The sequence below is a fragment of the Oncorhynchus gorbuscha genome, linkage group LG04 (assembly GCF_021184085.1).
Source record: "Oncorhynchus gorbuscha isolate QuinsamMale2020 ecotype Even-year linkage group LG04, OgorEven_v1.0, whole genome shotgun sequence".
Taxonomy (NCBI): Eukaryota; Metazoa; Chordata; class Actinopteri; order Salmoniformes; family Salmonidae; genus Oncorhynchus; species Oncorhynchus gorbuscha.
Window position 1 is genome coordinate 67,342,162 of NC_060176.1, and position 14,452 is coordinate 67,356,613.

At 43.2% G+C, this 14,452-nt stretch overlaps 1 protein-coding gene across 4 annotated transcripts; it reads right to left on the reverse strand.

Annotated features, from left to right (window-relative positions):
• Positions 1-643: 643 nt before the first annotated feature.
• Positions 644-14,444, reverse strand: aldh3b2 (aldehyde dehydrogenase 3 family, member B2). 4 transcript variants are annotated; one of them, XM_046347924.1, is made up of 11 exons: positions 14,178-14,444; positions 12,820-12,868; positions 8,471-8,666; positions 4,239-4,349; positions 3,642-3,762; positions 3,423-3,508; positions 3,243-3,324; positions 2,732-3,124; positions 2,316-2,482; positions 2,130-2,229; positions 644-1,504 (listed from the first exon to the last, which is right to left on the reverse strand). In XM_046347924.1, exons 3-11 carry the CDS (start codon positions 8,642-8,644, stop codon positions 1,305-1,307), a joined length of 1,434 nt encoding a protein of 477 aa, XP_046203880.1. In that variant the 5' UTR covers positions 8,645-8,666; positions 12,820-12,868; positions 14,178-14,444; the 3' UTR covers positions 644-1,304. The 4 variants fall into 4 exon arrangements, with proteins under 4 accessions (XP_046203880.1, XP_046203878.1, XP_046203879.1 ...); XM_046347922.1 differs by having other exon boundaries at positions 12,705-12,868; XM_046347923.1 differs by having other exon boundaries at positions 13,885-14,444.
• Between the last annotated feature and the right edge of the window lie 8 nt (positions 14,445-14,452).

Consider the following 14,452-nt stretch of genomic DNA (forward strand, 5'->3'; position numbering starts at 1 on the left):
AAGCATACTGCTAAAGCAACACTCGAGTGGTTTAAGGGGAAACATTTAAATATCTTGGAATGGTGTAGTCAAAGCCCAGACCTCAATCCAATTGAGAATCTGTGGTATGACTTAAAGATTGCTGTACACCATCAGAACCCATCCAACTTGGAGCAGGAGCAGTTTTAACTTTAATGGGCAAAAATTCAAGTGGTTAGATGTGCCAAGCTTATAGAGACCTACCCCAAGAGACTTGCAGCTGTAATTGCTGCAAAAGGTGGCTCTACAAAGTTTTTGACTTTGGGGGTGGTGAATAGTTATGCACGCTGAAGTCTTATTTGTATATTCAAAGTGGTAGACATGTGTAAATAAAATGATATTCCCCACCCCCCAAAAAATAATTTAATTCCAGGTTGTAAGGCAACAAAATAGGAAAAATGCCAAGGGGGTGAATACTTTCGCAATCCACTATGTTCCTGGTATAAATGTGCACATTTTAGATTGTGTGCTCTAGCTGATGAACAGTCACCTCACTTCTTCCCACAGATTGAGCAACTACCTGTTTCCAGTGGCCAGGTACACAGCCATGAAATAAGGTAATGAGAAAATCTACAAAAGACCTGAATGACACATCTACACATGAATGAACAGACTGGGGAACTTTGAAACAACATTTATTCTGTTTAAGGATCATCATTGGCATATGTAAACGACAGATTGATGGTATACGCTTGAATATCTCGTAATGGCACTGCCCCTAAATTTCAAATAAAGACTTGAATCAAGTTTGACTTTGCTAGAGGCTAAACCTTAACATACTGAGTGGCACATTGCTTTTAATGAAATTTGGAAAAACTGCTACAACAATAACCTGTGATACTAGGATAATACCAAATGAAGAATTATAATCCTGTGTTGGAAGCACACAATGTACATTGTTGTAATTAAATGTCACAGGTTGGATCACAAGAAGCTTCTTTATAAAGTATTTCAGAGAACACTGGACGAATAGTTTAATAAATATCATGGATACAATATTTATACTGATGGGCTATCATGCCATGCTGCAGTAAATAAACTTGCTGATCATAGTCACTTCCTTAGCATCATGTTCTACATCAGAAATGTAATGTGCTGAATATATTGTCATATTGGAGAACTATCACAACTGGTCCTCAATGTACTGTAGGTTCAGATATCATCTTCACACTGGGATTTACAGCATGGCTTCAATAACTATGGTGGATGTGTAATCAAGCCAGTACAGTAGAGCTCAGCCCGGCTTAGTGTTGTAAAAAGGTCTCAGTCTTCCAACTCACACACAGTCACAGTATCTGGCACCAGCCCTGGCTCTTCTGGGAAAGGCTACTTGCCCAGGTCATAAGTGACAGATTGCGCTCCTCATATGGTGGGTAGCGCAGGTAGGTGACACACTCGATGCAACTGTTTCTGAGCAGGCATGATTTCCGGTGCGAGAAGGTGTCAAAGCTGTAGCGCCCATGGTAGGAACCCATCCCACTGGCACCTGTCAAGTAGAGTTAAACAAAATATGGGAGGGTTAATATAATATTTGTTCATTCACTATGGTTGTTATTTTTTTTAAAGGGAGATGCAGTTCGACACAAACCGGTGCGCCTGACACGCACTGTACTACCATACTGTTACATTTGCATTTGTCTTACCACTTCACCCTCTGAATTGCACACAATCCTATTACCAAGGGTTAAAGAAGGATTTTTAAGCTGCCCCCTCCTTCATCTAAAGATTTAAGTGAATTTAACAAGTGACATCGATAGCGGATATTAGCTTTCACCTGATCAGTCTGTCAATACCATGTTTGTTTTTAATACTTTGTTCAATAAGAACAGATTTCGGCTGCAAAACATGTGGTCCTTCTGTAGCTCAGTTGGTAGAGCATGGCGCTTGTAACGCCAGGGTAGTGGGTTCGATCCCCGGGACCACCCATACGTAGAATGTATGCACACATGACTGTAAGTCGCTTTGGATAAAAGCGTCTGCTAAATGGCTTCTTTTTTTATTTTATTTTTTATTACTGTATGCCCTACTGAACATGACCCAGGTCTCTGTACTGAGAAGGGTTGAAGACGTGAGGCAGTAATCTGACCCAGGCAGATCTTTCTCAAACCTACCTACTCCCCCAAAAGGCAGGACCACCATCAGGCTCTGCAGGACACTGTCATTGGAGCAGAAGCTCCCACTTGAGGTCTCACTCATTAGCCTTGAGATTACCTGCACAGGAAGCAGAAAGAGGCATGACAGCCAGTATATATTGTATGTGTACACATGAATTGTGTGTGTAAGCTTGTGCCAGTCACCTTGCTGTTGCTAGAGTAAGCGTACACACAGAGAGGCTTCTCTCGACGACTGATGAAGGAGATTGCCTCATCTATGCTGTTGACGGTCAGAATGGGCAGAACGGGTCCGAAAACCTCCTGCTGCATGATAGGGTCCGAGTCTATCACATCGCACAGAATGGTTGGTGCTTCACAAAAACAAATATATATACACAAAAGTCATTATGTACAAATACTGTGGTGTAGTACAGACTGTAAATCAGGTGCATATACATGTAGGAATAGTTTCCTGGACACCAATTAAGCCTAATCCCAGACTGAAAAGCACTTTCAATGGAGATTCTCTGTTGAGCATGCTATTTGCGCAGGACTAGGCTTAATCTTCGTCAAGGAAACCAGGCCTTAGAATCTCAAAACTTCCTTCCTCGTTCATTTACCAATGTATTTATCTGCTTCATTCACTTGGCCTCCTACAGCCACCTTGCCAGACCTCCGCAGCAGGTCCGTGGTGCGGTGTACGTTCTCCAGGTTCACGATGCGGCCAAAGCTCCTGGACTCCTGGGGGTCTGAACCATAGAACTGCAGGAGGCAGCAGCGCAAGGCTTGGAGCAGCTGTGCTTTGGCCTCGGCATGGCACAGGACGTAGTCAGGTGCTACCATACTCTGCCCAGCATTATGGAAGCGGGCCCAGGTGATGCGTCGTGCCGTGGTGGGGATGTCACACTGCTGGTCCACGTAGCAGGGGTTCTTACCACCGCCCAAGACCAGGGTGACGGGTGTGAGGGTGCGGGCTGCTGCCTGTGCCACTCTACCCCCGTGCTCACGGTTTCCTAGGGGAACCATTATTACCTCATACACAGAGCACACATTACGTCTGATACAACAAAGATTAGGGAGCAAAATTCAGATAAGGCAATGGTGACATTTTAAATCTGAACCTTTTTTTACCTGTGAAGAAGACATGATCAAATTTGAGGTCCACTATTTCAGCCAGGTCATTCACCCCTGCAAGGGTCACATGGTAACACTCCTTTGAAAAGAGCAGGAATGTTTGTAGATTAAAAGGTATACTCACTTATATGACAAGTCACCAAAACAGCCACCTGTGTAACATTGAATTCAACTCACATTGTCCAGGTATGACGGTATGAGGTGGTGTAGCAGCTCCGATGTGTGAGAACTACATTCTGAGGGGTTGATGATCACACAGTTCCCTAAAGAACAAACAGATACAACAGTACAACGATTGGCAAGCAACTTTCAGTATTGAATGCAAATGGATGAGCATTGTGTTTGAGTGTGTGATACTTAAATGCCCTAAAGCCTATAGTTACAGTGTATTGTTACCTGCGGCAATGGCCCCAACCAGGGGTACCAGACAGAGCTGAACAGGGCTACACCAGGCCCCCACAATCAGCACCACCCCCAGTGGCTCACACACCACCAGGCACTCATCCAACGTGGTGGTCTGCACCAATCAGAAGGCAGAGGGGAGGAGCTCACATTACCCAGCCAATGGAAAACTCATGAGTCACAGGTACTACGTGCATAGTCACTGTTTGGCATGACAATTCCATAAGAAGTTGAAAATAGAGCAAAAAGACTGGCACCCAGACTATTCTAAGCTGTTTTGACAAGTTCAGCACAATACATTGCTTTGTAGGCGAGAGACAGCCCGTTCTCTCAAAGACAATTTAACTAATTGATGATTCAACAATCATATTTTAAGTGGCTTTAAAAGTTTTTAAGTGGCTTTAAAACTCCAACTAAACCACCATCATACATAGCAAAAGGTTATGCAACGCAAAACAAAAACCGGTGTTTTTACTGGACAAATTCAGTTAGTAGTACCTCCCCGTTTCACTCCATTTCAAAATGTTTCTCCCAACTGAAGACAACCCAGTATTCAGTAAACACACACGGGGCACCCTGTAACAGTCTTACCAGGTTCCTCTCCACTGGTTGCGGCTCCATCCACTTCTTGAGGTTGTTGATGGCATGAAGAGCCTCGTTCTTCACCAGTATCAGTTCAGACACTACCGTCTCAAACCGCGGCTGGCAAAACAGCACAAACGCTCAGGTCTCGGACAGAACATTTGAAATAAGGCCTTGATGGTAGCCAGTTTGTTTACACTATTGATTACCTTGAAGATAAACATTGTAAAAAAATGCCACAGTGATTTATTGGGGAACCAATGTGTGCCTTCAGGAATGTGGATTCCCTAATAAAATCACTGTTAGTAATAAAGGTGATACACACGTCAGCTTTAGAACACCTACTCAGGGGTTTTTATTTGTACTATTTTTCTACATTGTAGAATAATAGTAAAGACATCAAAACTATGAAATAACACTTGGAATCATGTAGTAACTAAAATAAGAACTCAAATAAGCAAAGAAATGAGTCCATTACTTTAAGTCAGTAAATATGAAAAATGTTCAGAATTTTCAGTCGCAGAAACCATCAAGCGTTATGAAACTGGCTCTCATGAGGACTGCCACAGGAATGGAAAACCCAGAGTTCATTATAGTTACCAGCCTCAGAAATTTCAGCCCAAATAAATGCTTCAGAGTTCAAGTAATAGCCACATCTGAAATTCAACTGTTCAGAATCAGGCCTTCATGGTCAAATTTCTACAAAGAAACCACTACTAAAAGGACACCAATAAGAAGAGACTTGCTTGGGCCAAGAAACACGAGCAATGGACATTCGACTGGTGGAAATCGGTCCTTTGATCTGATGAGTCCAAATTGGAGATTTTTGGTTCCACCCGCCGTGTCTTTGTGAGACACAAAGTAGGTGAACGGATGATCTCTGCGTGTGGTTCCCACCGTGAAGCATGGAGGAAAAGGTGTGATGGTGTGGGGATGCTTTGCTGGTGACACAGTCAGTGATTTATTTAGAATTCAAGGCCCACTTAACCAGCATGCATTCTGCAGCGGTACACCATCCTATCTGGTTTGGGCTTAGTGGGACTACCGTTGGTTTTTCAACAGGACAATGACCAAACACACCTCCAGGCTGTGTAATGGTTATTTTACCAAGGAGAGTGATGGAGTGCTGCATCAGATGACCTGGCCTCCACAATCCCCCAACTGCAACCCAATTGAGATGGTTTGGGATGAGTCGGACAGGCAGAGTGAAGGAAAAGCAACCAACAAGTGCTCAGCATATGTGGGAAATCCTTCAAGACTGTTGGAAAAGCATTCCAGGTGAAGCTGGTTGTGAGAATGCCAAGTGCGCAACGCTGTCATCAAGGAAAAGGCTATTTGAAGAAACTCAAATATAAAACATGTTTAGATCTGTTTGCCATTTTCTTGGTTCCTACAAGATTCCATGTGTGTTATTTCATAGTTTTGATGTCTTCACTATTATTTTAATAGTAAAATAAAAACCCTTGAACGAGTAGGTGTTCTAAAACTTTTGACCGGTAGTGTATATACACACATATACATTATATAGACCAAAATGCAACAATTTCAAAGATTTTACTGAGTTACAGTTCATATGAGGGGAAATCAGACAATTTCAATAAATTCATTACACACTAATCTATGGATTTCACATGACACGGAATACAGACATGCATTTGTTAGTCACAGATACCTTAAAACAGGTATTCCCAGGGGTATGCGCAATGCCGTCAGGGGTACGCCAAATAAAACATGTGATTCACAATTTAAAAATAAATAAAAATTCTTCATATTTTCAAACAGTCCATTTATATTTTCCAACAGGCTATACATTTGGGTGAGGTCCCCCCCCCCCTCGCCCGATTAGCCTAGTTTTACTGCCAAAAATAAAATTAAACCATCTAGTGATCAGCGAAATAACAACAATGTAAAAGTAAAATTACAGGTAGCCCAGCTAGCATGGACACTGACAGTTGGGAATCTGATGCAGCCAATGAGAATTAAGACGACATTCGAGTAGTAAGACATGTATAAATGCAACAGATACCATTAATAAGAAGGGGCTAGAAGTGTCTTATATGGTGGTGAACTACCGAGTGGATCGGACAGGAAAGCCCCATACTATTGTGGAGTGCTTAATTCTTCCTTCTGCCGCAAATATGGCAGGGACAATGCTGGGGGAAAAGACCCCCTCCTCCCAAAATATGGGTACACTGCAGCATCCACAGAGAGGCTCTTGCTGCCAAGGGAATGCCTGACCGCTTGAAAGACGTTTGACACTCCATTGAAAATGGTTAACTTGTTAAAGCAAGGCCCCTGAACGCGTGTGTATTTTCTGCACTATGCAATGATATGGGCAGCGACCATGTAAAGATTTTACAATATACAGTATTGTGCTGGTTATCAAGGGGCAAAGTATTGACTTTTTTTTTTAATGAACTTAAAGTTCTTTTTACTAACCATTATTTTCACTTGCATGATGATGACGAGTTTCACACGACTGGCCTATCTGGGTGATGTTTTTTCTCGCCTGAATGATCTGAATCTAGGATTACAGGGACTCTCCGCAACTATATTCAATGTGCGGGACTAAATTGAGGCTATGATTAAGAAGTTTGAGTTCTTCTCTGTCTGCATTAATTAACAAGAACAACACACAGGTCTTTCCATCATCGTATGATTTTGTTTGTGCAAACAAGTGAGTTTGATGCGCAATTACTTTCCCTAAACGGATGACACAAACAACTGGATTCGTTATCCCTTTCATGCCCTGCCTCCAGTCCACTTACTGATATCTGAACAAGAGAGCCTCATCGAAATTGCATCAAGCGGTTCTGTGAAAATGTAATTTAATCAGAAGCCACTGCCAGATTTCTGGATTGGGCTGCGCTCAGAGTATTCTGCCTTGGAAAGTCTCACTATTAAGACACTGATGCCCTATGTAAGAGTGGATTCTCGGCCATCACTAGCATGAAAAGTAAATACAGACAGACTGTGGAAAATGATTCAAGACTGAGACACTCTCCAATACGATCCAACATTGCAGAGTTATGTGCATCCTTTCAAGCACACCCTTCTCATTAACCTGTTGTGAGCTATTCACAATTTTCAATGAACAAAAAGGTTTTATATGTAAGATGGTTAAATTAAAGAGCAAAATGTATTATTATGTGTGTCCTCGTCCTATAAGAGCTCTTTGTCACTTCCCACGAGCAGGGTTGTGACAGAAACTTATGTTTAATAAATGTATAGTATAGTGTGTGTGTGGCAGGCTTACAATGATGGCAAAAAACTATATTTGACAGTGCGCTGACCCTGGTGGTAGAGGGGTTATGCAGCTGGAGGTTGAATGTTTGAAGGGGTACGTACGGGACTATAAAAAGTGGGAATCACTGCCTTAAAAGAAATGGTCTCACAGGGGGCCTCAGGATCTGTATTTCTGTGCATTCAAATTGCCATCAATTAAATGCTATTGTGTCCTTTGTCTGTAGTTTATGCCTGCCCATACCATAACCCCATCGCCACCATGGGGGACTACGTTCACAACCTTGACATCAGATAACCGCTCGCCCACATGGCATCATACACGTGGTCTGCGGTTGTGAGGCCGGTTGGATGTACTGCCAAATTCTCTAAAACAATGTTGGAGGAGATTTATGGTAATGAAATAAACAAATAATCTGGCAACAGCTCTGGTGGAAATTCCTGCAGTCAGCATGGCAATTACACGCTCCCTCAAAACATCTGTAGCATTGTGTTGTGTGGCAAAACTGCACATTTTAGAGTGACCTTTTACTGCCCCCATCACAAGGTGCACCTGTGTAATGATCATGCTGTCTAATCAGATCCTTGATATGCCACACCTGTCAGGTGGATGGATTATCGTGGAAAGAAGAAATGCTCACTAACAGGGATGTAAACAAATGTTTGAAAACATTTGAGAGAAAGAAGCTTTTTCTGGGACATTTTATTTCAGCTCAAGAAACATGGGACAAACACTTTACATGTTGCATTTATATTTTTGTTAAGTGTATATAAACCTGTTTTTGCTTTGTCATTATGGGGTATTGTGTGTAGATTGATGAGGGAAAAAACAATTTAGTCAATTTTAGAATAAGGAAAAAGTGAAGGGGTATGAATACTTTCCGAATACATAGTATATTGTTATTATGTACTGGTCTGCATCTTGTCAACCTCTTCAGCTCCTACTAAAATATGGAGAAATGATTAGACATTCTCCATCTGGAGAATAACTTCTGTACCTTATGGAGGTCCCTCCCAAGTGCATCCACAAAGTCACACTCGTGTTCCACCAGCATGCGCACTAGGGCTTCCAGTTGGACCTGTCTGAAGCTCTCGTCAAATGTGCGGCCAGCTTGGAAGGCAGCTCTGGCCCTTTTCAGCAGCTCCATACACTCTAAAAGACGGGTCTTCATGCAGGGCTCCTCCAGCCTGTTCCTGAAATACATGTCAGACAAAAGCCAGTGTATTCCTATGTGTAAAGGAAACAAGTCTTGTAGTTAGTATTCTAGATCAAATCATATTCAGTACACCTTCTGCAGGTTAGGCTGCCATTCTTCTTGCATGCATAACATGCTCCTGCTTTTCCGCGCATGCTTCCTTCTACACTGTCATGTTAATCTCAAACAGGCTTACAGATACACTACATGGCCAAAAGTATAGTCAAACATCTCATTCCAAAATCATTTAAAATGGAGTTGGTCCCCACTTTGCTGCTATAACAGCCTCCAATCTTCTGGGAAGGCTTTCCACGAGATGTTGGAACATTGCGTCCCAGTTCCAATTACTCCCAAAGGTGTTACATGGAGTTGAGGTCAGGGCTCTGTGCATTCCAGTCAAGTTCTTTCACACAGATCTTGACAAGACTATTATTCCTCCACCAATCTTTACAATTGGCACTCTGCATTGGGGCAGGTAACGTTCTCTTGGCATCCACCAAACACAGATTCGACGATCGGACTGCCAGATGGTGAAGCGTGACTTATCACTCCAGAGAATGCATTTCCATTCCTCCAGAGTCCAATAGCGGCAAGCTTTACACCACTCCACCCGCCGCTTGGCATTGCGCATGGTGATCTTAGGCTTGTGTGCAGCTGCTCGGCCACAGAAACCCATTTCATGAAGCTCCCAACAAACAGTTCTTGTGCCAATGTTGCTTCCAGCAGCAGTTTGGAACTCTGTAGTGAGCGCTGCAACCGAGGACAGATGATTTGTATGCGCTTCTGGCACTCGGCGGTTCCATACTTTGAGTTTGTGTGGCCTACCACTTCGCGGCTGAGCCATAGTTGCTCCTAGACATTTCCACTTCACAATAACAGCACTTACAGTTGACCAGGGCAGCTCTTGCAGGACAGAAATTTCACAAACTGACTTGTTGAAAAGGTGGCAGTCGATGACACTGAGCTCTACAGTAAGGCCATTCTACCAGCAATATTTGTCTATTGAGATTGCATGGCTTTGTGCTCGGTTTTATACGGGCGGCAGATATCCTAGTGGTTAGTGTTAGACTAGTAACCGAAAGGTTGCAAGATCGTATCCCCGAGGTGACAATGTAAAAATATGTTGTTCTGCCCCTGAACAAGGCAGTTAACCCACTTTTCCTAGGGAGTCATTGAAAATAAGAAATTGTTCTTAACTGACTTGCCTAGTTCAATAAAAGGTTAATAAAATATATTTTAAAAACAACAACCGGTCAGTGACTAATTTGAAGGGGTGTCCACATACGTTTGGCCATATAATGTATAAGTCTGGTGAAAAGTGTGTGCCAAACAGGACAGCCCATGGGCAGTATCCATACCATTAAAACCCCAGTATCAGAGGAAAATGACTCAGCCAATCAGGTTGCCTGGAAACCTGTTGAATTGCATTTAACTCTACATTGGGCAGAAATTAGTGTTTGAATCAGGAAAGTTTCCTCTCATGACCGCAACAAGTCAGAATGGTGAATAAAATTATATTTTAAATGTACTTTACCGGTTGTCCTTGCAGTTTGTCCTTTGGGCGGTAGGAATGTGAGAATGTATCCACAGGAAAGTTTTCAAAGCGCTTGTAGAGCGTTTCGATCACCTGAAGCATGTGATACAAATACATGCTGGAGAAGGATGGATACTTGCTGGAGAGGCATGGATACTTGCTGGAGAAGGATGGATACTTGCTGGAGAAGGATGGATACTTGCTGGAGAGGGATGGATACTTGCTGGAGAGGCATGGATACTTGCTGGAGAGGCATGGATACTTGCTGGAGAGGCATGGATACTTGCTGGAGAGGCATGGATACTTGCTGGAGAGGCATGGATACTTGCTGGAGAGGCATGGATACTTGCTGGAGAGGCATGGATACTTGCTGGAGAAGGATGGATACTTGCTGGAGAGGCATGGATACTTGCTGGAGAGGCATGGATACTTGCTGGAGAAGGATGGATACTTGCTGGAGAAGGATGGATACTTGCTGGAGAAGGATGGATACTTGCTGGAGAAGGATGGATACTTGCTGGAGAAGGATGGATACTTGCTGGAGAAGGATGGATACTTGGATGGATACTTGCTGGAGAAGGATGGATACTTGCTGGAGAAGGATGGATACTTGCTGGAGAAGGATGGATACTTGCTGGAGAAGGATGGATACTTGCTGGAGAAGGATGGATACTTGCTGGAGAAGGATGGATACTTGCTGGAGAAGGATGGATACTTGCTGGAGAAGGATGGATACTTGCTGGAGGATGGATACTTGCTGGAGAAGGATGGATACTTGCTGGAGAAGGATGGATACTTGCTGGAGAAGGATGGATACTTGCTGGAGAAGGATGGATACTTGCTGGATAGAAGGATGGATACTTGCTGGAGAAGGATGGATACTTGCTGGAGAGGATACATGGATACTTGCTGGAGAAGGATGGATACTTGCTGGAGAAGGATGGATACTTGCTGGAGAAGGATGGATACTTGCTGGAGAAGGATGGATGGATGGATACTTGCTGGAGGATGGATACTTGCTGGAGGATGGATACTTGCTGGAGAGGCATGGATACTTGCTGGAGAGGCATGGATACTTGCTGGAGAGGCATGGATACTTGCTGGAGAAGGATGGATACTTGCTGGAGAGGGATGGATACTTGCTGGAGAGGGATGGATACTTGCTGGAGAGGCATGGATACTTGCTGGAGAAGGATGGATACTTGCTGGAGAGGCATGGATACTTGCTGGAGAGGCATGGATACTTGCTGGAGAGGCATGGATACTTGCTGGAGAGGCATGGATACTTGCTGGAGAGGCATGGATACTTGCTGGAGAGGCATGGATACTTGCTGGAGAGGCATGGATACTTGCTGGAGAAGGATGGATACTTGCTGGAGAAGGATGGATACTTGCTGGAGAAGGATGGATACTTGCTGGAGAGGCATGGATACTTGCTGGAGAGGCATGGATACTTGCTGGAGAGGCATGGATACTTGCTGGAGAGGCATGGATACTTGCTGGAGAAGGATGGATACTTGCTGGAGAAGGATGGATACTTGCTGGAGAAGGATGGATACTTGCTGGAGAAGGATGGATACTTGCTGGAGAAGGATGGATACTTGCTGGAGAAGGATGGATACTTGCTGGAGAAGGATGGATACTTGCTGGAGAGGCATGGATACTTGCTGGAGAGGCATGGATACTTGCTGGAGAGGCATGGATACTTGCTGGAGAAGGATGGATACTTGCTGGAGAAGGATGGATACTTGCTGGAGAGGCATGGATACTTGCTAAGCTGGGACACATGCTCATGTTTACATGGTTCTGTGTATGCTTCAGGTGATTGAAATCCAAATGCACCATCAGCATGTAATTATACTTTTCTGCCACCAAAAGGACCAATCACACAGACAACCAGTAAAGTACCTTAAAATATACCGTTATAACATTCTGGCTTGTAGAGGTGGTGAGAGGGACATTTCCTGACTCAAACACTCATCTCTGCCCACCTAGACGTCGGGTTTCCAAGCAACCAATCAGGCAACGCAAAAGAGAATCAATGAAAGATATGAGTAATGAAGTTGTTCAAACCTGTCACATGAACTTTCTAAAAGATAAGTAATATTGATCTCAAAGATGAACAAAGTTTAACAAAATACATTAGGTTTGCGCAACAAACGTAAATCAATAAAACATGAATGAGTGTTACTACCAACGTGATTCAAGTGAATTTAGACAGCGATTTGGGATCTGTCTGGCTAGTTTTAATAGGCTCCCGAGTGGCTCAGCTGTACTGCATCTCTGTGCTAGAGGCGTCACTACAGACCATGGTTGGATTCCTGGATGTCTCACAACCGACCGTGATTGCGAGTCCCATAGGGCGGCGTACAATTGGCCCAGCGTCGTCTAGGTTAGGCCCAGGTAGGCCTTCATTGTAAATAACAATGTGTTCTTAACTGGTTTGCCTAGTCAAATAAAAATACAATAATAAGAAGAAGAGTAACAATGTAGGCAACTTACCTCCGCAATGCTTTGAACCGGTGTGTTGGAGGAGTACTCATGGTTTTTGAGATGCAATGATCGTTAAACGACTTTTTGAAGTGTATGAAGGGGACGCATTGAAATTCAGGCTCACCTGACCCAAACTTGAGTCTTCTGACATGTCTTCGGGCGTGCGCAGTAGCCTATAAACCGTTATAGCATAGGCAGGGAGGGTTAGTGCTATCTGTAATCATTGGGATGTCCCCCCACCCTAAACAATAACCATGGTTACAAAATTCCGCTAATTTCAATATATTCCCCGATTTTCCCGAAATCCCGGTTGGAATACTCCCGGAATCAGGAGGAAATAATCACGAAATCTGTCATTCTTCAACCAGGTTAACCATTTTAAATTTCAACGGGGTAGGGAAGTCCCAAGGACCATTCAGCGAGTTTGGTACTTTGGGCGGTAGGAATATGAGCAAATAAATCCACAGGAAAGTATAATTACATTTTTTCCCCAAAGCGCTGGTAGAGCGCTTAGATTTATATCACCTGAAGCATGCGATACAAATACATGCTGGAGAGGGTGGGTATAATTTGTGGAACGATCCAACAGGAAACTGTTCCAAAAACTTCGTGAAGTACAAGGTAACATGAGCAATCCACCTAGCTACCGAATAGACATCAACTCACCATGTAGCTTATTCTTAATGTTTGTCGATAGGCTACCAGAGTGAGTACAGCCATTTTTCGGAATAAACATAATTGAAATAAAGTTATTAAATAGCCCACGCCCTACCCCGTTATCTTATTATGCTGCTATACAACTGTGTAAGTGTTTGTTGGAAACCTTGTTATTTACGAAGTTTTTGGAACAGATTCCTATTGGAATGTTCCACAAATTATACCCACCCTGCAGGAGAGGCATGCATACCTGCCAAACTGACGCACATGGTTATGTGCATGCTTCAGGTGATAGAAATCTGAGTGCACTACCAACATGTAATTATACTTCCCTGTATATTGTCTCACATACCAACCGGTAAAGTACTTTAATATACTTTTATAACATTCTGGCTTGTAGAGGTGGCGAGATGAACAGTTCGAGTCAAACACTCATCTCTGCCCACCTAGACGTCGGGTTTCCAGGCAACCAATCAGGAAACGCAAAAGATAATCAAAGATAAGAGCGATGAAGAAATAAAGTTGTTCAAACCTGTCACACGAACTTTCTGAAAGATAAGTAATATTGATCTCAAAGATGAACACAGTTTAACAATATACATTAGGTTTGAAATCAATAAAACAATGCGTGTTACTACCAAAGTGATTCAAGTAAATTTAGACAGCGATCTGCGATGCGTCTGACCAGTTTTAATGTAGCCAATTTACCTCCGCAATGCTTTGAACCAGCGCGTTGGAGGAGTCCTCATGGTTTTAGATATGCAATGATCGTTAAACTACTTTTAAAAAAGTGTATGAAGGGGAAGCATTGAAATTCAGGCTCACCTGACCCAAACTTGAGTCGACTGACATACGTCGCTATAGCCTAGGTAAGGGAGGGTTAAGTGCTATCTGGAATCATTGGGCTGTCCCCCACCCTAAACCATAACCAGGGTTACAAAATTCCGCTAATTTCAATATATCCCCTGGAGTATTCCCGGAATCAGGAGGGAATAAGCAGGACATCTGAAATCCTCCAACCAGGTTAACCATTTTAAATTTCAACGGGGTAGGGGCGTCCCAAGGATCCCTGATAGCAAGGAAACGATCTGGACTTTGCA